This window comes from Sylvia atricapilla, chromosome 4 (assembly GCF_009819655.1).
Source record: "Sylvia atricapilla isolate bSylAtr1 chromosome 4, bSylAtr1.pri, whole genome shotgun sequence".
Taxonomy (NCBI): domain Eukaryota; kingdom Metazoa; phylum Chordata; class Aves; order Passeriformes; family Sylviidae; genus Sylvia; species Sylvia atricapilla.
Genome location: NC_089143.1, coordinates 7,190,172 through 7,217,224, shown reverse-complemented (window position 1 = coordinate 7,217,224; position 27,053 = coordinate 7,190,172). Strand labels below are relative to the sequence as shown.

Genomic DNA, 27,053 nt, shown 5'->3' with positions numbered 1-27,053 from the left:
CATTTGAACCAGATGGAACTCGTACTGATGGATGATCTGCTAGTGTGCACTGATGATGAGGGAACATCAGCCTTACACTTCATTCGGAGGTTAGTTTCCTTATAAGATATGCTTAAAAGGCTCAAACCTCCATTTCACATCGGTTCAAAAGAGATCATGTCAATTCATGGGAGGACGAATGAACGCTCATCAGGACTCACTGCAGATCACTGCAATCTGCTACCACATGGCATTCAAATGTCTCAGCATGCCAGCCCTAGTTTATTCTTCTTCAGGCATGTGCTAATCCTCACAGATGGATTCAGACATTAGGCAAGGGAGAAACAATCTGATCTACTACCACCAATCCGATGTGGTCTTTAAGTTTTACTTGTCCCCCAAAAAAATCATTTTTACTCCTACAGAATATTCCAGTTTCACTGTTCCAAAACTCCCACCTCCCAGTTATATCTCATTGCCCTCCACATCAGAATACATAAGAACTCCTGTGAACATCAGACCATGTTCTGTGTTACCTTAGGGTTCTCTCCATGAAGCAAACTTAGTGGAAAACAAGAGATCAAAGAGACTAAAGATAAGTATAAGGAGTTAATTTGCAAAGGCCAGGACAAGAAAGGAAGTGAGTAGCAGACAGTGCTAGAAATCCCCTGCTTTCTAGTCCTCCCTGCCTTGGAGAGCCATGGGAAAACACATGGCTTCTGGATACTTAATTTTTTTTTTTTTTTTTTTTTTTTTTTTTTAAATCTACATACATGTCCCCATGAATACAGATAAGCAAAACACTTCAAAGTGGAATCGAAGACTGCAAGGCTATTGATTAGTAACATACTATCTCTGGATGGTTTTGGGCAAAGTATCTCATTTCAGGATGGGATTTTTTTTGTTGCTGCGGGAATTTTTTAAAGAAATCTGGGATTTCAAATTTGGTATTTGAACACCTCTTCTCCCTTTTTTCTTTACACAGAAAATACTATGCCACAATAGGATTCCAAGCAGCCACGCCTACCGAATATACACGCAGTCATTCTGCTGTTGGAATGAACTGCACTTACCAGAATAGAACACACACTTGCAAAGTCCTGAAAGTGCCTCTCTGTATAATATCAAACCTCAAATGTCTGAAAGATTAGAAATCCAGACCTAAGGCTGTCCTGTGTCACTGTAGTGCTGTTGCTGCATTAACACTGTAGCAGGGAAAAATATCACATGCCATACACACACATCTGCATGTTACATATGCATGTTATACACATCTTGAAAGAGTTGATTTCAACATGGTAAGAAAAGGCAAAAGGGCTTTACACTGCTTCATCTGTATTTCCTGAAATTTCAGGTATCTCAAATATGATGATGAAAATGTTTGTATTGTTGCACACTATGCTTTCCTGCTGTTCCTTGGCACAGTGATAATTTGCCAAGTTGCCAAAAAAAAGTAAATAAAGGAACCACAAATAGGATTGAAGTGTGCATTTATATGTTTATCCTGAGTTTGGGGTGCAAGGTGAGAAAAAGAGAGAAATCTACATAAGAAAAATAATTTCACAAATAGAACCTGCAAAAAGCCTGCACCAATTCCATAGGGTGACCACTACAGGCCATTCAGATGGCCTATGAAGCCACTATAGTCTAGGGGACAGGAGAAAATACTGATGAATCAGTGATTCACATTAAGTTTTCTCTATGACCTTATCCATAAATTTTGCTTTGTGCTCTGGTGGGATTAAGAAGAAAGGAAGGAATGATAAACAGTTCTAGAGAAACGGATTCATTTCAATATGGTACCCTTGTGTTTCAATAATTAGCAAAGCAGTATCAGGGAATCCTTCACTACGATTTGTATGATGAATCAATAACATTTGACATTAATAAAATGCACCTACTGTCATAGTCAAACAAACAAACAAACAAAAAAAGTCCTGATCCCAGTTAATTGTGGTTACTCTCTCTCAAAAATGACAACTTTATGGCTACATAGAAAAACTGCTTCAAATTAGAGAATTTATCCATTAAGACAAAGTTGTAACTGCAATTGTATCCCAAGATTAGGAATGTTCTTGCCACATACATAGTTTTAAAGAAGCACAGAACATACAATCTACAGACTTAGAAAGTGCAGTAACTCATCTCCAGCCTTGGTAAGCCTGATTGTCACCAACTGAAGAATGTATTGTAAGTTTTCATACTGAGAGAATTTACTGCATTTTCCTTAACAAGTTGAACAAATGTTCTCAGAAAAAACCAGCTGATTGCAACACAGAATACACACAACAAAATAAATTATCAAAAGGGACACATTCCTTAGACCTCACAGAAGCACACTGGGGAGCATGTCAATAGTATGCTCTGTAGTTTTCGGGCCAGAACCATGGGACCAAAGAAAATATAAACTTACTTTTTTTCTGATCCATTTTTTGTGACACAGATGGTCGGGTAGGGCTTAATATTGGCAGAGTGGTCATCCTCTCTGTGTTGTCAAAAGAAGCATCTGTAGACCACAAGGTCACCTCCTCTGCAGTGGCAAACAGCCGGGTGTTGTCTTCAGAGCCCGCTGCCAAAGCAGCGTTGGAGGCAGGCTGATGACTGAGCACTGTGCCTTGAGTTGGGGTACCAAAGGAATTCTCCTGGAAGGACTCTCTAAATGTATTTGAGTTCTTGTTCATTTGGTCAATGTGGGATAAAGGCGTGGTGGTCCAGGAAGAGGGCTGTGTGCCGAGATCCGCTGCGGGATCAGTCTTGGAACTATTTTCAACCATACTTGGCAAAAGATCACGAGATATTTCAAAGTCACCATTCACTGTGAGTCCCTCACTTCCATTTGAATAAAAGCATGTTTTTTCTAACACTCCTGCAATAAAGGAAAAAAAAAAACAACACATCAGAATTACCATAACCTGGAAGAATAATGTTACCAATTTGTTTTGGAAAGTTAATAATGAACATAATGACACAGATTTAGAAAGTATTTTAATTTCAGAATTTAAATTAAAGACAGCTAAATTTAAGAATTCTATCTAGCAACAAAATAACAGTAGCATACAAAACATAGTTGCTGTAGGATAAACAGAGAAACAAATGATTCCATGAGCTTAAAATGTTTTAATTGTATTTATAGTATACCGAATACTTAAATGTTTAAAACTACAGACTGCAATTTCAAGGACCTCCAACATGCATTTGTTCTATCATTGTGTTAACAAGATGGACAATGCTTTTTTTTTTCTCCTTTTAAATTGCATCATCTCTTGTTTTCATAGTACCACTATCTTCAGAAATCCAATTCTGAAGCTTCAAGGGAACCAATACATTTTTAATATATTCCATATTCACTAATTTGTGCAATGGAAAGAGGTTCTGTTTTCTCTATTAAGATTATGTAATTTAACTACCACTGCTAAATATGTGTCCCTGAGTTCTTTGTCACTATTCTTGAGACTGGGTTCTAAATATGCAGTTATTGTCCAAAATTATAGTCACTTGCTGGCTTTATTTTTTGATTTATTATATTATAGACAAAACCAGACTTTGCTTAGTTGTATGTGTTGAATAGTTGCAACTAATTATAATTCACAAATCAAACCAGCTGCATAACAGTGAGTAGATGTATCCCACAAGTATTGGTAATTTAAACTACACAGTAAGAGAACTGATCTTTAACTTATTAATCCAAATAATAAAGAAGGCATTTTAAACATGTATAGGACATATAACTTACAGATCTATAATGAAAACAACAAATTCCATCTCAAATTCTTTAACCAAATGTATTGGAATCATATTTAATGCTAGAACAGAAGCACCACTCTGTATTACACTATAAGAAATTCTTGGTAAATAGCAAAAGCAATTTTTGTAAATCACGTAAAAGAGCTTAATCATAATAAGCACAGTTCATCTAGACTTGATTATAAAAGAAAATTAGAAGGAATCATCAAAACATAAAGTCTCCCAAATGTTTTGAAGTACTTCGGAAACAACTGATAATTTTAATAACTTTTCCTCATATTCATTTGATCCTTCATTAGCTGCTTGGTATAGATGAACCCCAAATGGCAGAGCATTGGAATTAGATGATCTTTCTATGATTCTATGACTCCTAAGTCCACAAAACACCCACCACCATCTCTCATAGACTTAATTTTCATTTTGGTTATTGCACTGACCAAAATGGCTGGTTGCACTAGCTCAGTTAGGGTTTTGTTCACCCTCCACTACCCCAAGCTCTGTCCTCAGACAAAGCCACCCCTCTGCCAACTCCAGGCACCACACAGAGCCCAAGAGGGTATCCTGAGCGCATTCCCATTACTGAATTCCTCTTCTCACTTCTCCATGCACTCTGCTGCTAGAATAAATCAGTTAACTAGTATGACATTCCAAGGACTGGGCAGGTGGAAATGTTTATTGATCACAGCTACAAGTAACTAAAAATGCCAGGAGACTCCAACTGAAGTGACTTTGTGTTGGAAAACTTTATAGGTAAGCGAGAAAGAGAACTGGAAAAGATATAAGGGAATAGCTGAGAAGGGCAATGTCAGCATTTCCTTTTTTACTGAGTAACCATTAACTATAGCAAATGCAAACAGCAAGAAAAATTGGTGACATTTCTGAAATATAATGAGTTGCAAGAAAAGCTTACCATTTGAGATTTACCATATCCTCATTTATTCAGGCTGGATTGTTTTGGCTCCAGTGTCACTAACTGCAAGTAAATCTTTATGTCTAACTTCTACTGGACAAACCCAGGGGAACTTTATATAAATGTTAAGTTTTCTGGTTTTCCACCAGCAGATGTTCATATATCATTGGGGTTTGGAGGAATTTACCGTGTGTATTTTACAGAAGCATCTAAAAATCTCCCACCTGCAAATTATTTAAGCAGCATTTTGTTTTGTTTTCTTTGAGTCCTCTGGTCAAACCAAACACTAAGTGCATTTTCACAAATAGGGACTAGTATTAATAAGGTTTGCTAAAGTCTAAAGAAGAGTGACTGGATGTGCTCAGAAATTGTGCTCACTTAAATGTGGCTTTATTTGGATGCCAGATATTTGTGTTCAAACAAAGCACTGAATCTCTAGAATTCAGAAGCCTACTTTGTTTCAAGTTTCAAACTTAACTAGGTTTGGGGTTTTTTGGGGTTTTTTTGCAGTTTTCAAAAAGTTAAAATAAGCCTTTTTAACTCCTTTGGGTAACTGCATAGTATTTTTCCATAATTCAAGAATAGCTTAAGGTGTTTTTTCACATTCTCTCTCCTCCTCCCTAGACTCATCTCTTCTCTTCCACTCAGCATAAAAATAGAAAAAGGCTGTAAAATGTTGGTCCCAAAGAGCTACTAATACTGATTTAAAATTAAATTATTAGCTATTTATATATCACTCAGTAGAATAGAGGCAATATATTACAAGACAGGTAAACTCTTGAGAGATGTTTGAAAACCCCCTTTGGAGGGATATAGTAGTGAAATAAATACTGTGAAACAAAATATTGAGGCTACCCACTGGATTCTATCATCTTCTCACTCAAGATTTATTTCATTCTTTTTCTGGAACGACAAATAACAACTATGTCTATCACTGCCATGAGGTCATTTACTTCTTTCACTGAGATCCCCAAATACTTTTTTGCTTCTTTGACCCATCTTTCCAACAACAGCATTTTTTGTTCTATTTTTACAGTTTCCTAGTGATAACAACTCCTCTTAACAGGGACCACACAATGAACCTCTTCGACACAAAGGGACTTCCTAACTGGATCATCTCCACTGACAATGAACAGTATTATAATTCTTTTTAACATTTTTTCCCTCCAAAATAACATCAGCCTGGCTCAGCTCCCTTGAGGGAGGTAGGCATGAGCCTCTGACATCCTCCACTTGCTAGCTCTAGATAACAATTCTATTTCCACTCAGTTTTTAAGAGTTTTAGGCCACCTTCCTGAGTCATCTCCTTCTTCTCCCACATTTTCCTCCTATTTTCTCCTTTTACCAATACACCACAGAGAATTTAAGCACTTTATTCCACTCTCTGTGCTGGGCTCCCACTTGCTTTGATTTTCACCCTTCCCCCCATCATTCCCTTAAAAACACTATGGTATATCTTAAATCTTAAATTAAGCTTACTGGATATGTTTTTATATCATCTATATTTAAATTTCAAAATCAGTTCTTTCTTAATCTCTTCGGTGAAGAGAAGTTAATTATTCTCTATCAATGTTTGCCAACAGACATGCATCACATACAGAACACACATTTTATTCATGCATACAGGCACACTATATCCAACTATTCTTCAGACTTGAGTTCATACAGAGCTGTAGATGGTAAATCATAAGCCAAATAGTTCGTTCATTGAGGAATAGATGTAACCATTTTTGATTTGTGTCTCCACCTACAGCTGGCCATGTCCAGATGACAGAAGCATACAGTATGCTGGCCTTGACAGTGCTTTGTACAAAATAGAGGTACTGGGACTAGCCTCATTCATTTCAGAGCAATGCTTTCCCAGCAGTTTCAGTGATAATTTCCAGTTACTGTTCACTTTGAGGAATTCATGTTTTGCTTAAATATGGACAGTTTTTTAAAAATGGACAGTTTACTTTAAAATGGACAGTTAAGAGATATAATAAATAGTCACACTGTTCAAGCTAGAAAACTGAGATTCTGGCAGTTTAAACTGTGGAAGATTTCAAGCTGTTCAGAGCAGGAAAGCTCAAAAAGACCAAGTGTGTTTAAAAGCTAATGAACCAGAGCAAAGCAGCCTAACAAAGTATGGATAATGGATGAGGCAGTTGCAAAGAAAAGAAAGCACTGGTTAACTACTCCAAGTGGCCAGCACATATGATCCGAGATTTCTCCTGCAGGGTCTGTACCCATGACTCTACACTCTGGAGAAATGGGCACATTACTGATACTATGAAGGTCCCATAGTATACCAAACAATTGCACATCAGTTATCCTGCAGTAATAGAGTTTCTTTCTTTCTCTTTTTTTCTTTTTCTTTCTTCATTCCCTCCTTCCTATCATTAATTTTTATTAGGCAATCAGTACTATCAACTTATTTCTTACAGTGTAAGACTTCATACCAATATTAGAATTCAGTTATTAACAATCTGAAATGAAGTACCATTTTGGATATAGTGTATTCTTAGTTACTGTAACAGACTATTTATTGCATACACTTTAAATGTCCACAGCATTAGTTCATCTAATTCTAGTCATCAAATAAATTTGCTTCTAGGCTATTAATGCATAGAAAATGAAAGCTGCTGAGAAGAACAGTAAATTATAAAATGTTAATTCAAAAGGGACCTTTGCCAGTTTGACTAGGGTTATAACACCAAGCCTTATTCTTTACCCTACAGTAACTACATTGACTTAAGAGGAGATAGTCAAGATGTTTGCTATGTAAGTAGGAAAAGAAGAGGCTCCATTTCCCAGAGGATTTCATACATTTTAATGACAGGTCGATACATGCCTGAGGAAGAGACTGAGTAGAGCTGATGTAAACACACCTGCTTTTTTTATCTGTTTTCTCACCAAAGAATTAAAATCTGGGGCAGAGGATATGAAAGATACAAGTGGAATGCTAAACATAAGGAAAGCAAATTTAACGGCCTCATATTTCCTAATTGCAAGACTTCCTTGATCTTAATCCATTTTAGATTGTTCTTAGCTCAGAGATTCAACCCAAGACTTACCTGTCAATCATAACATTCACTAGCTTTGGGTGGTTTTTTTTACTTCCTTAACTTAAACTAAATGAAAAGAACAGGCCTACAATGTCGTGTTGCATATCCTTTACAGACTGAATTGAGAAAACAGATTTAAATTGTCCTGATTTTGATAGTGCTTTTGAGACATGTTTAGTTTCTTCCTATGCTCGCTAACTGTTTGACCGTCTGATGTGTATTGAAATTAGTGTTTTTAAAATAGGAAAATAGATTTATATCTGTATATCTAGATACTGGATACATTACCCCACTTGTTTCAGATGTGCTTCTGAAGTACCTAAGGAAGCTCAATTAAAAAATATTCTCACAAACAAAAAAGAAAAACCAAAAACATTAGCACTGAGAGCAAATTTTTTTAAACTTCTTTTTTTCTGAAAAAAATAATGCTTTAACCTACTATTACTGTCTTCTTCATTTTGTACTTGAAGCAATTTAATGATATGTCAGCTTCTCTGGAAGTAACAAATGGAAGACTTTTTTAAAAATTTATGGTAATAAATTATCACTTTTTAATAATGAAAAACATACACACAAAATTACTTAACAGACTATGACATTATGAAATGTTATGTACCTTCAGCCAGTTTCCACAAAACATATTTGGGGTTCTGCATTGATACATATTTGTATGTAAAAGAAATGAACATAATTTTCCTTAGTTAAACAATAGTATTTTGTATGCTGTTCAGAAGGATTTATGGCAAAATATAAATTAAATTCCACCTGAAATTAAGAATCAGGTTTGCATATGAATGTATGACATAAACAGATAATATTCCATTCCACTGACAGTGATTTAAAATTATAACAAAGTTATCTTTTGTACTTGTAAAACGGCTGCAGAAACTATCAATATGTTCAAGATAATGTGTTCCTCAAAATCTCCCTTGAGAAAATCAGAAAAGGTTTCCTCATCAGTACTTTAAACATGTTTTAAGGATACAAATCTAAATGGCAGATATATTTCTCTGCAACAAACTAGGTAGTCACCAGGTAGATTAATTTTTTAGGTGGGTGTGCTACGATATATGTCTAATGTCCACAGTCATATTAGCACTTGACATTGTGGTCTTAGTTTTGGTCTCTTTAATTAAAAAAGTGTCTCCTTAACTAAAAAAGCACTCACCTACAAAGGTAAGCAGGATCACCAGCAAAAGGATAAGGGCACAGATGCATGGAATCAGTATCAGGAGCAAAAGTCGAAGGAACTTGGCAGAAGCCAGTTTCTGAGAGCAACCATCCCCCATATTATCCTCATCTGCTCCTAAGACCTGAAAAACAGAAATGCAGTTTTATGCTGGTTTTTATGCAGTTTTATGCTACCATCAGTAACTCCTATATTTTCAATAGGAATCCTCCCTCCCTATTACACAGCTACATGATTTAAATATATGCTGTAAATGGCTAATAGATTCTTAATGACAAGTTTTATGTAAATTTTCTTTCTGGTGGACAGTCTAGCGCAATCCATATAATTTATTAGACTTTACTCAATAACCACAGACTGATCGTTTCATTGAAATTTCTAAACATTTCTGATGAACTGGATGTTGCATAGGCAAATCATTTGAAAAAGATGTAAAAGACATCATAAACTTAAGGAATAAGGCTAAATAAAAATTATTTTATAATTAAAAATAATCCATTGGTAATTAATCAAGAGCTCTATGGTCTTGTTTCTTTCATTAAAGAATCAAGACACTGTTATAACCTTTGTTTTAAGTGACAACAGAAGACTTATTATGCACAGTAATGATGTCTAATTTTTTAAGCACTTTACAAAATTACAACTTAACAGTGTATTCTGTAGAGTTTTCCAGTCACATTTTCTGTTCTATGAGCGGAATACAAAAGAATAGAGAAAAACAATTTTCTAAATTCAATTAAGCTGCACAAAGTACAAAAATTCAAACCCTTGCAAAAGCCTAAACATGCATTTTATATTTTTTAAACCTAACTCCATTAATCCTATGATCTTATACGCTGGAGAAATGTCATACTTTTTAAACAGAAATAAAACCAAAATTCCAAATTAATATTTAATAGCAAGATTGAAACCGTTATGAAGTCAATGCCCCTAAAATCTTCCCTGGGATAACGTGAAACTGGATGATAGGTTTATTCATTCCAGGCAGTGTCTTCCCAAAGGGTGACTAATAGTTTATCCTCTTTGTCAGGAAGATCAATCACATCGAAGTTGGTTGTGTCAGGACACAAGAGTAAAGGCATCCATTACCCTGACAGCCTCTCTGCGAAGAACCTCAAGAGACTGAAGTCCACAACATAAATATTATTAAGTCTTGTAAATGCCAGTCTCTGTGGGTTATCCCTTTGGCAGGCTGTGCTGAACGTGCTTTCTGTAAAGAGCAGGTCATCAGACTGATGGGCACAAACTGAAGTGGAACTATTTCTTAAGGAATTGCTGCAAAAAGACTGGATTTGTACCATCCTCCAACCTCACTGCCCATTTACTGCCTTGAATGAGAAGACTGTAGGTATAAGTAGGATTTTCCAGCATAGAAAATGCAGAATAGTTTTCCATCATTCTGCAATGTCTCTTGCTTCAGCATGGCACAAAGATTATTGGAAGGAAATTTTCCTTGCTGATAATAGAATTATCAACTATTCCTGAAACCCAGGACAGACAGACAGCAGAAACTAAGAAACTGCATTTGTGAAGTTGTGTGTATCTTTTCTGACACTGCTAAGCATGATGTCATCTGACCACTTCAAGACTCATCTAGTGCAGCGTCTGTCCCATCTGACGTCTTTTCCTGCTCCCAGTGTTCAAAGTAAAGACATTAACATTGAAAATACATATGGTACTGGTATGGTGTGAGCTGCTAGCAGTATCTCATTTCTTCCTATTCCACTGATTCAGTCTCAACAGTCCTACTACTAGATTTATCTAGCAAGCAGGATGGTAAACTTAAAGATGTTGGATTTATCTGAAACAGCCAGCTCAGGATGAGAATAAAGAGTTGAAACAGTCTGAGTGAGATGACAAGGTCTGTAATCTGATCCTCATTTCCTACAACATGAGAAATGTAAATAATACTGGAGAGAGTTAATTGCTTGTTAGAATTGTTTTTTCTTAATCAGCAGCTTATTCAGAAGTTGTAAATGATACAAGCGGAGACCGCCCTTGTCCATAAGTGACACCTAAAACATTCAGTCACAAATAAAGTTAAGGATTTAGGTTAATATTGGGAACTTCAATCCATGTGACCATTTAGACAACACCTCCTGTCTTCCTGAAGCCCACACTTGTCTACCTTTTCACATTAAAGTCTCCAGTGTCTGCCTGATATTTTGCTTGTGGTAATGCTGGAATCCAGCAGCTTTAGTACTCATAGCAGGCTTCCCTGAATTCCAGTACCTGGGTTTGCCACAGTATTAGGCCCCTTGTGAGTTCTTCCATGTACAGAGAATAGAGGAAAAACACAACTCTGCTATGAACACAGATCTCCCAAAACACTGCCATAATTACTTCTGAAGGCACAGACAACAGTGCAGTAGATGCAATACTCCCACAGGAAATGGGGCAGTTGAGTTCAATACCCTCTTTCACCTGAAGCAGTTAAAAATTAGATCTACAATTCAGCAGACTATCACAACCACATGAACACAGACACCTCTTGAATCAGAGCATGCCATGCCTTGAAATAATGATGCTCTGTAAAAAACCCCCTTTTTTTAGGTTCTCCTGGGCCAAACAGGAAGCAGGACCATCACTATACAGCCCAGTGATCAAGGCACTCAGGAGTGAGTCTTAGTTTCTTCAAGACAAACAAATTTTATATCCAGCTCATTTTCCTAAGGAAATCACCAAGATGCACTTCTTGCAAGTCCCAAGCAGAAATGTCCAACTCTACCCAGTGTAATGCAAAGGAAATTCTGACCCATGATTCCAGAGTTTTTCTTGGGAGTAAAAACACAGCAAGCAAGAACAAAATTTTGTTCTCAAATATTTGAATAAACATTCAGAAATAGTATCCATCATCACTTTTTTCACTCTTTTTGTGAGAAGGGGTGACATTGAATATTCTAGAGGTACATGAGATCTTAGTACTCTTGAGCATAATGTTTAACTGAGAGCAGTTACCACCTCTGTTGTGCATATGCCTTAAACTAGTAGAAACATTAAATGTGTGCCAATTAACAGTGAGCTTCTGGTGATCCTCTGTTTCTGTAAGAAACATTTTCTAAAGTCTACTGGCATTGTGAATACTACTTACTTTATATAAATGTTCAATACTAAATGAGAACATCAAACATTTCCTTTCTTGTCCACTCCTGGCAGCGATAAACCTCAATCTTTGTATTGACAACACACTGCCACAGATTTTAAAATGGGCTGTTGAATCCAAATTTGCTTTCAGTAACTGCTCAAGAAGAGAATGCTGTATTGTTAAAGACATGCCTCTCTAAGCACCATTAAATGTTTGTTCTGTAGAACAGCAAAGTAAATATTTAGGCATAAAATTTTAAGCAATTAAACAGCATGTTGTATTTATCCCTTCTATAGGAAAAGACCCTGGGGAAAACAATACACCTGTTTAAATCACCATCAGTGACAATGAAAGCATAAACTTAATTTTTCCAGTTTCCCAGTTTTACCATTTTTCATCACTTGAACATCTACTTTAGTTTTCTCTGTCAAATTCTCTGATGAATATGAACTAAAACTAGAGATAGTGCCACTTGTTCCTATATCAACAATGAGAATTTAATGAAGCGTCCTATAGATAAATATGCACGCATTACACCTACTGTTTGTAGGTTCCCTGATAGTATTTCCTTTCCTCTTGCCACCAAACATTGCAATACACAAAGAATACAAGCATCAGCTTGAAGTGCTCTGCTATGACAATGGTATCTGCATAAACTTCAGATGTGCCCTGTTCTCTCAGTTCTAATAAATAATGGAAAAGAAGAACAAATAATAGACTAAGGACATAAATAATGGAATCTTCAGATAAAAATGGGCCTATGGAAGGAAACAGGGGTGGCAAATGCTTATTCCTTGCCTGACTTCATGCTTCTAGGTTAGTGGCAGAGAGAAGGAACTAGTCTCCCTCAGCTCCCTGTGTAATTAATAGTTTCTCTGACTCAATCTCTAAGTCTGTAAGACTGAGGTACCCAGTAGATACATATTATCTCCCTTTCCATGAGAAGGACAAGAAGACTTAAAAGCAGAATCCTTGCGAGCCCACTGAAAGAAATCAAGCCTAAATGCTACAGATTTCAGCATAAAATAGATTTAGCCAAAAAGCTGTAACACTGACTAAAACATATTCTCAATATTTGAAGAACACTGGTGCAAGTTCTCTGCCTACCACTATTGTTAGAAAACACAATCTAAGAAATATTTTTCTGAATTAAATACTATGTGCACTATAGTTAGAAAGTATCAGTGTTTGTTTTTTAAGGCAAGAAGTCATTTAATACAAACAGGTTTTGTATTTAACAACAATACAGACAGAAGAGAGGATGCCTAAAAACATCAGATAATTTCTTCTGACAGCTATGTTTTGTCCCTAATGAAACTATATTAACCGCTGCTTATGTGAGTGGCATTCTTTCAGTAATAACTGCAATAAATAAAATAGACCAAAAAGAATTTCTAAGCTGATTTCAGTGCAGATTTTTATAAAAAATTCTAGGTTTATCTAGGACTGCTGGATCAGACTGCTCAGTTTATTTTCTGGAACCACAGAGGCAGGAAAGAAGTAAGATGGAAAACAGTGTGTAGTCCCATCTGACTACAAAAAGACTAAAAATTCATTGGACTAAAATTCACAGCTTATTTCTGCAAGACGTGGAAAGAATCTGATCTCATGGCTGTCATTTTCAATAACATGCCTGTCACATTGAAGAAGAGAAATGACAGATTACATTAAGATTTACGGGTGAAAAAGCCTATGGTAGTATGCCATTTTCCTTTTAGATACTAAAAGCATCTAAGTTACTAGTCTATAAAACAGCCTGAATCATGGTACAAGCACTCGACAAAAATATCTCCTGCTGTTGTCACCACAGAACTAACAGATGTTCTCCCAATAAAGAAGTATCATTAGGGATAAGTGCCTACTGTCAGTATCTTCAGTGCATGATGGGTCTCTGCACAGAAATGTAGGAGTCACCTCTTAGATCAGAAGCATTAATACATCTTGAGCAAGCCATACACCAAAGCATTGTTTAGTGTTTGTAATGGAAGAAGTGGAAGGAAACTGCCATGAAATGCAGAAAGAACATCAGGGGGCAGTAAACAGGTGACCTCGTGATGCCATTGTCCTCAGAAATCCTCACAATGCCATTGAGGAATCTGCTATGAGCCCTGCAATAAATATGTAAGTTTATGAGAACTATCTGCAGCTCCTTCCATCTCCTTGATATTGTTCCTCTTCTAATGTTGAAGCAGTGCTCAGTAGTCAGGTCTTGTGATTTCATCTGCTCTTATGATGTTGGTCTTAAATATCTAGATAATGCACTGACATGGACCATACCAGCCATTAAAGATTTCCCTCTGCCATTAAAGGAAGATGGTTCCCACTTGTTATGGCTACAGAGCAAAAGCTGAACATGCAAAGTGTCAATGTTTAAGCACAAAACACCATATATATATAAATTTAAGCATATTCATTCTTACAGCCTTTTCTGATCAACTCATAACATTCAAAGGCCTGGGTAATGAGTAACAGAAGCTGAAAATGGCCTACATTTTTTATCAGTTCTGTCCTGTTTACCTTAGGAGTCAGCAATGCACCTCTATTTGACTACTTATGGTCAAAAAAGTATAACAACAGACTTAAATAGTTACTGTAACATGTAGAAAGTGTAAGATAAATCCTAAAAAGGTACAAAGTCACACCCCAAAAGCACAAACAGGCAAAAAGTTGCCTAATATTGCATTTTCAGTGTTAGAGGAATTAGAGAGCCAAACTGAAATGGGCCCTGAAGACTGAATGTTATAGCAGCATAAGAAACTGAGTACTAAGCAGCTTCTGTCTGCAATACAAGCAAGTATCCAAATACAATACAAGTATCCAAATTCTAGAGTACACAAATTGAAGAACAGTAGTGTCACAGTTATTCTAAAAGAAAATAGTTTAAATAGCCATTTAGAGGGGAAAAAAACCAACTTCTCATGCAGCAAAGCAGCAAAAAAACCTCAAACACCTTTTCATACGGAAGGCACGAAAAAAACCCAAATGACACTTTCCATACAGCAAGTCAGCAAACATGAAAGCATGTTATTATCACAAGTTATTTGCCAGTGAAATGCACTATTTTGCTGGTAGTCCGAGTTCACTGTAATCTTGTAACTTCTCCCAGGGAATTCCATATTCTCAGAGAAATTACAAATTGCTGACATAATTCCTTAGAAGTTCATTTTGACGATCAGACCTCCTTTCTGTTCCATGAAATTAATCCATCCAAAATACACAGCTTCCCACTAAGGAAGTCATATAAAGCTGGGTATATCTTTCTAAAAGAAATATTTGGTTGACACCAAATATTTGCTAGACACCATGTACATCCAGATTCTTTTGGTTGAAGCATAAACCTGAAACACACTTAATCTTCCTGATGTACATTTGCACTTAAAATAAGTGCAACTGTGTCAGTGATATTTCATCTGTGTCAAAGGAGATGCAAGGTATAAAATAAGGTGATGTTTTACCTTTCACACGACCATAGAGACCCACTGTCCACTTCTGTTCAGAAGACTTCTCAAGCTGTTTTTAATCCCATTTGAGATACAGTGTTGCAAAAATCAAATTGGGCATCCCCAGAAGTCAGTCACCAATTCAGATTTACCAACGTTTATGTGATATTCTTTCCTTCATTTCTCTTGCACAAATTTGGAGTTCTTGACTTCTGACATTTTCAGCGGTTTTATGAGCCACTGAAACAATTTTGGAACTGAGGAGGGATGCAGGAGAAGCTCAGAAGGGACAAGGTGACATTCTGGTATGTCTCCCCATGTTCAGTGACATTGTTCTTATGCTGCTCCAGCTTCAGTTTGAGCGAGCCAGCAGAAAGTTTGCTGAGACCAAATCCAAAGGCACACCTACGGTGCTCCACTCACCTTTGTGTGGGAAACCCTTCCCAGCTGCCTGCCAAGCCAGATCTCCTTTGGTGTGTGCCTGCTGTGCTGTCCAGCGTGACTGCAGACACCTCCTGGATAACCCACCCTCACTCTGCATTTCTAGCTGAGGAACAACCAGCTGGCAGAGCCATGCACTTCCCAATCTGCTTTTACCTGGGATGACAGGACAAATGCTGTGCTGTCAGTGGTGGCGCCAGCACCCAAGTCACTATCTCTACAGTAAATTGAGTATACAGTGTATACTCAGTTAAAAGAGCCTGCTTCTGGTGCAACTTCTCATTCATAATTCATTCTTCTCTTTCTGAAGAATTTGAGGAGGTGGAAATAAGTTACCCACACAGACACAGGCACTGCAGCCAGGTGATTTGGAGTTCTGAGGTTATTCTCATTTATCTAGTTCTTTAGGGAAAGAATACACTGTTCTATCCTGGCAGTGTAGTGGACTATAAAGGCACTTTGAAAAAACATTTATTTGAAATCAAAATAAATGTAAACAAACAATTTAATAACTCGTCTCCCTGAAAATGTTTTATTTAGAAATCAGGAAGTATTGACAAGCAAACTATTGACCTTGATTCTTCATTACAGATAATCTATGCTTAACATCTCATGCAAAAATATGGAAGTGGAAAAGAAAGGATTTTCCTGGATTCCGTGTGTGATACTAATCACTGTTCTCCATCTCACTATAAATAAGAGTTTATTTATAATGAGAGGAGAACAGTGATTAGTATCACACACCATTAGCCAACAAATACAGTCAGTACAAATCAGTCTTCAAAATTTGAATTCATAAACAGGAAAAAAAAGGATGTATAGCAGTTATAGAGGACAGTAAATACTCTTAAATACCATTATGTTGTAATCCGTTCATTTTTAAAAAGAAGGCTCTGAATAATGATTCTCTTTTGGCATAAACGTTAATTGTTTACGTATTTACTTATATATTGTTACAAAATTACAATTATTTATCGTTTCACTGATGTAAACTTAAAACACTGTGGGGATACTTCCCCACATTTACAATGGAACTTTGCTGAATTCTCAGGAATGTTCAGATTAGGACACACAGTACAGCTGATGGTATGCCTACTACAGCTCTCTCTTTCTTTATTACTCACAGCTGGTGGCAAGATGTGTGATGTTGCCATGCCTCCTAAGATGAGTAAGGTTTGGTAAACATATGGAAGATAGCAAAGGATTTTTCTAAAAAACTGAAGTGTGTATGAAAGGCACATTAATTTTAAGGATCAGACTATGGCTAGCATTATCTGATACTTCTCAGTTGCCAGAACATGACATCCATTCAACCCATTTCAGTAAGCAGTGGGAAAGTGTTCTGGGGAAAGTACACTTTAACTAATTGCAGAATTCCTGCTCTAGGGGTTATTGGTTTTCTTTAAGTTCCTACAGCTTGCAAAAATCACACACGAAAGTTTCCACAGTGCCGTTGCTGTTTCTCTGAACACACAGAGAGACTATTCTAATGCTTTCCTGACTGCCAGATGTTCATTGCATTGAGTTAAGAATGCTGAACAGGATGGCAAGCCTCTGGCTACACACTGCTGAGAATCACAACCAGCAAGCAGGGAATAACAACAGTACCCTCTCTAGGTTCCTGCCTTGCTGGGGAATTCAATGAGCAGATGTCTGCAGAAGAGCCATTGAGCACCAGAAAGCCAAAATCGAAAAACCATAAAAAAACAGCACAGAACAATCTTAGAGGCCTACTTTCTGCCAATAAAAAATTGGAAAAAAAAACCCAAAAGCATTTTGAGGGGGTGGAGGGATACTGTTAGAAGAAAACCTCCTCTTGAAAGAATTTTTTCAAGCCTGGAAAACTAGAAAGGGAAAAAAAAAAAAAAATCCTGCCTGTCCTGTGGCTCACATTTCATGTATCAGTCACCCACTGGCTGCATAGAAATTCTACCATCCCACACAAGATAGTTAGAGCTCATAATTAGATATACCTTTTTTTCCTGTTAATGCCTCATCAGTAGGCTTAACCCTCTGTGCCATGCCTATTGCTGACTATGCAATTGCTTAGCCCATTCAAAATTGGAAGCTTTTAATTACATTAACTAGAATGCAAGTTAAAAAAATCACAGGAATCTTCTTAGAAGCATATGTCTGTATCTTTTATGCTTTTTTATTATTTTTATTAAAATGCATAATTATTCTTCAACTATAAACATCTGCCTAGAAGAAATTAAAATTCGGGATTTGAATGTATAATGTTAACTTTACTGACTTTTCTCTTAATTGTGAATAAAAAAGATACTAGCCCTTGGACCAGAGATAAGGCCAACAGCAATATTAATCAAAGGAAAGGACATGATTTAGTGTCAAAGCACAGCCTTATCTGTTCAGCATAGCTGGATTTTTATTTGATCTCCTCCCAAAGATGAAAATGGGTTACACAATGTCACAAAGGTTGATAACCTACTACCTAAAAAAAAAATTAGAGGTGACTCATTCATTTTTCAGTAGGATATCACTTTTTTCAGAAATATGTCATCTCTGAACATTTTTCTTCAGCAAAAGAAAATAAAGAAAGAGAAGGATATTTTTTGAAACTACCAGGACATTGTGACAGAAATAGCTGGAGAGGTAACTAGAGATAAAACCTACTCAATATTGCTGAACTTACAAAAAAAAATGAGCTGATACAGAAATTCAAGATTAAGTGGGTTAACAAGGCACTTACATTGGTTATATATTTGGCTATGACTGATGTAATACTAAAGTTTTATGGATCACATAAAGATTTATGGGATAAAAACATCCATCTAAGTCACTGAAACAATAACAAGCTGATTAATTATTTTGTGAAATAAGAAAAACATCTACTGGTTCAATTTGTTCATCCCTAGGAGAGATGCCAGGTTTCCTTCCATTCACACTTTCTCTGGAAAACTCCAGGAGTCATAGCATAATCCCATCTATGATAAGGAAAAAAACAAATGGAAACCATCTGGATTCTCAAACCATCCAGGCTACCATCAACACTATTCCATATCTCTCACTTTATAGGGAAAAGGATTTGTTAACAACTTTTACAACACATTCAATCATGATTTCAGACTTCCTTTCCAGGCTTGTCCACATACACTACCACTTATTTAAGGTAACAGCACTGAAATGGCTGAGCAGGGCACAAAATGAAGCTTAATAAATGGCACTTTACTCTTTAATTCTTCTGTTACTAGTGTTGCTGCACATCGAAAGCAATGTGAGGAAAAAAAAAAAAATGACAAGAAGAAAGATACTTACTCTACAGTCCCTAATATTCTTTCAGATATATTACCGTTCTAGACAGCATTTGCAGATGCACAGAACTCGCCTCTTTCAAACAATAAAAGATCTCTCAGCAACATCTGTCCACTCAATACTGTGCCATGGCAAAATGCACAGGTTGCTAAAGCCTAGGCGAGCTCAGCTTGTCTGTATTTCTTCCTGGAGATGTGACAATGCAGGAGGCTGGAAAAGCTGAGAAATGTAGTATGTGCTGCTTCTACACTTCCCAGGTGCCACTGGTTTTAGGACATCTTAACACAGGCAAAATAATCCACCCCAGCAAAAAAAAAATTGACAGCAAAAGCTGCAGCAGTGGAAGACATCTCCATGTCACTCCACTGTCCCAGAGAAGTCTGGAAGAAAAACATAACTGTGTACTTACAGCATATATGCTGTACTATTGCATGAATGCAGAGCTGCAGGACTCAGAGATGTGGGATGGGAAAACTCCTCAGTGCTACCCTACCAGAGGATTTATTTCCAAGGAGAAAGACCTGATTGCTTTCTGGAATCTACTGAGATGAACAACGCAAGGAGCACAAAAGCAATTTCTCACAGTTTCACTCAGAGGCAGAAAAGGGGGGAAATTAAGAGTCTGTTTCCTTAGGAAATGCCTCCTGAGTCTTCAATGGTACCAAGTAACTTCCAATAGTATAGAGTGACAGTACAGGCCTATTTCGAAACTAGGAGTTCTTTGAGGTGATGAACAGTAATAGGAATTGCTCTGGGCAGTACTACTACTGCTAAATCACTGCCAAGTGAAATATCTCTCTGGCATCAAACAAATCAGTTCTGAAAGATTCTAGCACATATTTTTTAAAACACTGGGTTCTGTCTATAGCAGAATTCAGTGTTACAGGTTTTAGGAACGGTAGAAGAGAAAGACAGACTTTTACAATCACTAACCAGTTGGTCCCAAAGCAAGAGCACCATACACTGAATATTAGAATCTCCCTGAACTACAACATGTGAATTGGAGCAGATAAAATCTGATTGCAGTCCTAAAAAAAGGAAACTCTACCTTCACTTCCTTTCCCTTAAAGGGCTAGCTGAAGACTAGTTAAATGTTCAACATACAAAATACTTCTTTTGCAAGAAAAAGTTAGTCTTGGAATTCTGTAAGAGCAATAGCTTACAGGAGCAACTGCAGTGATGCAACCTGACAGTCTTTTTTTTCCACAGACTTACAGGAGCTGTCCCCCAGGGGCAGCACTTGAACTTCACCATTCAAAAAGCATCTCTGTCAGTATCTAATTTTCAGCCTCTATTCACCTTCTAGAGGTCAACATGCTGAAAAGCTACCTTATGCTGGAAACAGCTCAAAAAACCCAGAGAACTGTAAACTGTGTGGCACCCAAATGAGCAGATGATGCAAATGTTCCACTCTAATGATAAAATGATGAAAAGGAACAGAACTTCCTTTTGGAAATGGATGGCTAGATTCTCTCCATCCCTTCATGATTCAGGGATAGGGGAAGAGGGACAGAGAAGCAGACAACCACAAAGACAACACTGCTATTCTGGTCAGTACTCTGGCCACCACTTCTGTCCCAATTACATGGAATCCATGTGGGTGGCAAGCTGCTGGCAGTCAAAGGGACTGCAAGGTTGGCCTCCTTGAGAAGAGACCAGGAGCTGCTGGATGCTAGGCTATGGCCAGTTCCACCTTGGATCCACACAACAGGACACAGCTGAACCCATCAACCAAGGTGGTGGTGCCTCCCTGACAAAGTATTTAAGAAAAGGCAACACCTCACATAAGCAGAGAAGCAGGAAAAGAGTGAGAAACAGCAGTGCCCAATACCAAGGTCAGAGAAGTATGTGCGCCAGAGTAGAGCAAATACTCCCAAAATACTGCAGCCCATGGAGCATCCACACTGGAGCAGGGGATGAGTAAGAAGGAAGGAGTAGCAGAGAACCACAATCCTTCCCGTGCTTGTCATCTGCTTCTCTGAAGGGACTAAGTGCCACCTGTGATACTAACACGGGGGAAGAGGAGGAGTCTGGAATGAAGTGAGTCTGGGAAGTGGGGGATGAGAGGTGTTTTCCTGAAGCCTTCAATGCTTGCTTCATGTTTTGGTTTTGTTTCACAATATCTGAATCAGTCAATACGTTTAATCAGTAACAAACTAATTTACTCCACTCGAGTCTGTGTTGCCCATTCTGGTAATCAGGAAAGGGATCTCCATCACATCCCTACAGGTCTGACAGGCACCGAAGGCCAACAGCTGTGACATGGATGCCCCAACAAGGACAAGGCACAGCAGCATCAGGCAGCATTTTTGGTGTCTGCTGCTGGCTTTAACCTCCAGGTAGTCAAGTTTGCACAAACAACCAGCAATAATATATGCACAGTCTAGTTACAAGCGTTGCTTTAAATTATAATGGCTTGAAATCATAGCCAAGGAGCATCTATCCCTTCAGGGGAGCAGTTGTCTGCACAAGGTTAGGCACAGGATGGAATCTAATTCAGAATTCAGAGGTTAGCAACATTCCACCTCTTTCTGAAATGAGAACCTCTTGCTCGACAGTCACCTCATCATTACTTTTACATTTAGGATATTAAACCATTATTCGCATTTCTTCATCTTTGCCGATTAGAAAGGCAAGCCGAAATGAAACCCCGCTATTTTGTTCCACAGCAAAAACGAGTTGTGCTTCCATGTGCCAGGGAGAGAAGCGATCGCCTTCATGAAGTGTGCAGGTTTGGAGCAGGGCAGAGGCTCTCAGGGAGCCGGGCCTGCCCGCGGGGCTCCCCCCGCCGCTCCTATTTTTACTGCGCTGTGTTTCGCATGCAGACTTTCCACTGCAGGGTCAGGGGATCCGCTCTGCCGGGGGAATCTGACAGGTCAGCTCGGCCAGAGTTATTTATAGAGGGCGGGGGACCGCGGGGAAGGATGCGATCGGCATCGTATTCTTCTGCCACGGTGGCCGGGAGAGGCCTCCAGGAGCAGCCCCCGCTTCAGCCCTCAGCGCGGCCGGGAGAGCCGAGCGGACAAAGCCCAGCGCTTTTCCTTCCCTCTTTCCTCCCACTTAACCCAGGCAGCCTCCCGGGGAGGGAGGGCACCCCAGGCCCCGCAGCCACAGGCCCCACTCTCAGGCCCCGGCAGCCAGATGAGGCCGGGACAGCTCTCGGTGAAACCACACGCTCACAAGGCAACTGACTGCGGAGGGCCAAGGGAACTAAAAATTTTCAGAGGCAATGAGAATAGTCAGGCTAGAGCTATCCGGATACTGTCTTCACCGTTCTGAGCGTGAAGGCCTTTACAAGGAGGATTTAAGCTTTCTTTCTCCTGCTGTGACAATCCATCACTTCACGGCGGGTTCTCACCTACCCTTCTCTCCTGGCACCGGAGAACTGTATGTTCCCAGCCTGCCACTTACGAGGTCCCTTTCTTTCCAGCAGGGAAAGGCGCTGGGACAGACTACAAGCATCACTATTTCAGACTGCCCCCCTCAAGCCCTGGTGCTTACTTAGCTGCTTCATCCCGAAGGCATTTAAGTATCAGGAGGTGTCTGGCAGCCACATTTGGAAGGGCCTGAGCTGCATGTGCGAGTCTAAAACTGCCCTGCTGCAAGTGGCCTGACATCCGCCCCTGCCGAACCCTGGCCGGCATTCAGAAACAAGACATCATGAAAACATTCGTCTGGCCTTGCAAGCACTTGCTAAGGATACCTGACCCGCTGACAGGACTCTTCCCACACAATGCAGCTATAAGCACCATCTTTTAAAACCTGACCACACCAGGAGATAGTGCCATTATATGTAACTGCCTAACAGCACGATCTGTTCAGCCTGAAAGCAGATGACCTGGAACCCGGGGCCTCCTGGTCCAGATGGGGTCAAAGCCACAGCTCCCACTTTTTAAGGAGGTGCCAGTAGTGCTTATTGTGTCTCTTGGACTGGGTGACCTGAACCTGCTGGGCCTCACCATGGCAAAGATTCACAGAGCACCCACTTAGCCACACTGCTTGAAGTGCTGTCTTGCCCCTTGTGCACAAAGGGTTTGTTTCATGGTTCAGCATTTGTTGGTTAGAGCAGCTGAGCAGGAGCTGCTGGATTTCTCTGCCAGATATAAACATCCCAATATTGCCTTGCCTCTTCCACCTTCCCTGACAGGACCATTCTCCTCCTGACAAATGGGATTTCTGTCTAGGTGCTTATGCACCTCAGCCTCTGCACACATTCCTTGTCTGGCTATTCGAGTAATGACAAGAAATTATGTGTCTGGCAATACGTGGACTTAATATAATGCCAGGATAGTAATGTTCCTCAAGGGAGCTGAGTGCTAAGACCTAAACACATATATCAGCTTAGCAGGAAAAGAAAAATTTTTTTAAAAAAAGAAACTCCTACATTCAAATCAACCCACATTTTAAATAATTACTGGCACTGTTAACAGTCCTGGCTTTCACTTGTATCTGCAGATATCATCTAATACATAATTAACAGCCAAACAATAACAGAGACATATAAAATTTCCCTGTGCACATTTACAGAACACCTCCAACCATGACACATTCCAAACCATCTATATACAGTACTTTTAATTCACTGGACACTCAAGTTATCTGCATACAGTCGAGTGCCAGCTAAGACTTGTGGACTGGAAGTGAGCATTTTCTTCAATATTAGTTCCAGCTCCAAAAGACTCAGGAAAAACAATATGTTGTCCTGATGGCCTCATGAGATACTAAAAGCACAAGCAAATTCCTCTAGCATGGGAAAGCCTGCTGTGCTGCCTGTCTCACCACGAGAGCCTTCTCAAGGAAATAAGTGCTGGTGGCTTCCTTCAAAATGCATGCTGAGTGAGGATTACGTGTGGGGTTGGAGGGCCAAGTTTCTCCACAGGGAAACCTTTCAGGGTACTTCACAAATGGCCTTTGGAGGAAGGAAAAAAAGTAACGAGCGTTTATTTCATTTCTAAAAGAGGTTTGAATACTGTTCAAGATTCCCTTGTTCACCTGGAGATGTCCCCATCTTTCTACAGAACCCAGATGTCCCAAGGTCCTCTGAGGATGTCACCAGCTTTTAAAGGGACAAAGCCAGAGCAGTTTTCTAATTTCTGTACTATAACTTTTAGTTATTCGGGCTATCTCAGTGCTACATTCATTTATCTATGATCTTATAACAGAGATCTCCAACCGGAGCATCCATTACAAAAACAAACTAAAGAATTTAGTCCTGCTGACTGGTCTGTCTTTTAGGAACACAGGAAGGCTGTATGTATGTAGCCATATGGAAAAATCCACTACCGTACTCTTACTGCTGAAAGCCAAAACTTCCCAAGAGATCCCGTGAATACATTAAAAGCTCTAGATATTTGATTTCACTTCAGAGTTTCACCCTCTCAGCCACACCGCTAGTAATTTAATTAATTAATCTCCTGCCACGAAATGCATCCAAGGATTCTGCATTTTAAATCAAGCGGAGCAATGACACTCCTGAAGCACACTTGCCGTGTTTATAAACTTGTGAATCCCCCTGCTGTGCCATTTCCATCGCGTACAGTCGGTGTGACAGCGGGACGAACTCCGCCGCCTTCTCCCCAAGCGCCTCGGGCTCAGCGCTGCTGCGCGCCGGTCCCTCCCTGCGGACGGTGCCGCTGGCTGGCCGTGGGCTCCACAGCGGCCCCGCTGTCCCGCCTGCCCCTCTGACAGAGCCACCTGCCCTCTGACAGAGCCACCCGCCCCTCTGACAGAGCCACCCGCGCCGCGGACACTGCGGAGACACCTGCGCCCGGCTAGCGGAGGGAACGGCAGGGATCCACCCCGCAAGTCGGCACTAGCGCAGCAGCCACCTCCTGCAAGTTCCCTCTCGCTCCTTCTTACAAAGCCTCTCCCCTCATCCGTCCGCACAGGGGTGCTGGGGAGACTGCCCACGCCCGCGTTATCCCCTTCGGACACTTGCAACCACACAGGCTGGCTCTCCCTGGAAGGATGAAGTGCCCCATTCTGTGACCCTGTACAGGATAACTCCTCCCGTGGGTGGGAGCCTACGGACAGCCGTGAGAGGGGCTGGGGGTCCCTCCACCCGACCCCGGGCTGCACCGACGCCTGGGTAAAGCCTCATCCCGGGGAGCCACAACCGCGCCGGGGTCACTGCGCATCCCGCATCGGCTCCCCAGGACACCGCCTGTCGGTGGAGCTGCTATGACAGCCCTGCCAGAGGTTAAACCCAAACTTTGCTCCTGCAAATCCTGGCCGGACCTGTTGTTGTCGGGTCCGGCCAACTCCTCCCCGCTCCTTTCAGCGGCATTTAACGCGCACAGCAGTCCCGCCGATCTTCCGCGCTTGGTGAGAAAACCGGGGCGAGGGCGCCGCTCGGCTCTCCCTGAGACGCCGACGACGAGCGCTTGTTGGCTGCGGCTGACCCGCATCCCGCACCTCTGAACGCGTCCCCGCAAGTTTCGGCACAGGAGCGCTCCGGGACGGCCCCGTCCCAGCTTGGGCGCGGGCGGTCACTTGTCCCCGGCCGTGCCCCAAGCACACGGCCCCGTCCGTGCCTGCGGGCCAGGGTCCGCTCTGCCTACAACAGCTCGGAGGGCTGGGAGACGGGGCTGCTCCTTCTCCGCTCGCCCCAGCCACCTGCCGCTCAGCCCCACGGCGGCAGCACAGGCTGTGCCCTGCCCACGGGAACTGCCCGCCGCTAAAGCCACATCCCGGGGCTGACCCGCCCGCAGCCCGGGGGTCGGGGCCAGCCGCCCTCCCAGACCCCCGGCCCGCGGTCCCCAGGCAGCCCCCCGAGGTTCGCCTTACCCGGCCGGCGGAGAGGACCTGCCGGTAGCGCTCCTCCTCGGCAGGCAGGGCAGGGAACTGTTGCGTGGAGAGCATGCTCTGGCTGCTGCTGACCCCTCTCCACTTTGGCCGCCTCCTCACCCGCCCTACCTCGGTCTCTGACGAACTGCGTTCACCCCCCCCGCGCAGACACACTTGCGGGAAGGGCTTCGCATTTTGTCTGCTCTGCAGACTCCCCCTCCCCGCTCCTCCGCCCAATAATAATAAACCTCCGCGAGAAAGAGCCTCATCCCCACCCCTTTCTCACACAAGGCTCTACCCCTTGGGGACCATCTGAGGGACAGCCCACTTCCTAATTTCGCCTAAAGCCGTCCCCCAGGGAGGGCGGATGAAGTGGGCACAGGCTTCACACACCCCCCAAATCCGGTTAAGGGACGCCTCGTCACGCTGCGAAGGGCTTCAGATGGCAAATTGACAAGCCTGAGTCAGAGATAGTGCAGGGGGCAAGAGGCGGCGGAGCTCGTCCCTCGCAGCCCTTACCTTGGCTCGCCGGGGCTCGGCTGCCCGGACGCGCACTTGCGGCTGAAGCGATCCGAAGCCCGCACACGGACCTGCCGGCGCTCTCGGCTCACCGAGTGGAAGCGCAGAGTTCAGAGCGGAGGTTGGCAAGCGTGAGCCAGACTCCTGGGTCTCTTCATTCATCCGCCGTTCCCGGGTGGACTTCCCTGCTCTTTATTTACGTTACGGTCAGGCAAAAGGCTTTCCTTTCAGGCCAGGGACGGAGAGTTTCGCGCCTGCAGGGACTGCAACACTTCCCTCTGTAGCAGAGAGTGGCCTGTCGCAGCCTCGCCTCTGTCAGGCTCCAAAGAGAGCTGAAGGAGGCGCTGGCACCGCAGAGGCGGAGGGGAAGGAGCTCCGGCAGAAGGAACCTCCCGAAGCCAAGGTTTCTCAGCTCCTTCCCCGCAGGAAGGCTCCTGTCCCCGTCCCCTGGTGACAGCCTGCCGTGGCCCGTCCCTCCCCTGCGAGGAAGCGCTGCGCGGGAGAACAGCGGCAACCCGACCCGACTTACCCCTATCCCCGCAGCGGACCTGGTCCTGACCGGCCCCAGCGAACCGGAGCTGGAGGGATGTGCTGCTGTTGCTTATCTGTTGAAGCAAAATTCTCAGGCCGAGAGACGAGT

At 41.2% G+C, this 27,053-nt stretch overlaps 1 protein-coding gene across 2 annotated transcripts in view; it reads right to left on the bottom strand.

Moving 5' to 3' along the window:
• CORIN (corin, serine peptidase) overlaps nucleotides 1-26,010 on the bottom strand; it is a 115,202-nt gene extending 89,192 nt beyond the window's left edge. For both annotated transcript variants that reach the window (XM_066317045.1, XM_066317046.1), the window contains exons 1-3: nucleotides 25,895-26,010; nucleotides 8,849-8,993; nucleotides 2,393-2,845 (exon numbers count right to left, since the gene is read on the bottom strand). In XM_066317045.1, coding sequence (XP_066173142.1) covers nucleotides 2,393-2,845; nucleotides 8,849-8,993; nucleotides 25,895-25,969 — 673 coding nt within the window. In that variant the 5' untranslated portion in view covers nucleotides 25,970-26,010. The remainder of the gene's footprint in view (nucleotides 1-2,392; nucleotides 2,846-8,848; nucleotides 8,994-25,894) is intronic.
• Nucleotides 26,011-27,053: the final 1,043 nt, after the last annotated feature.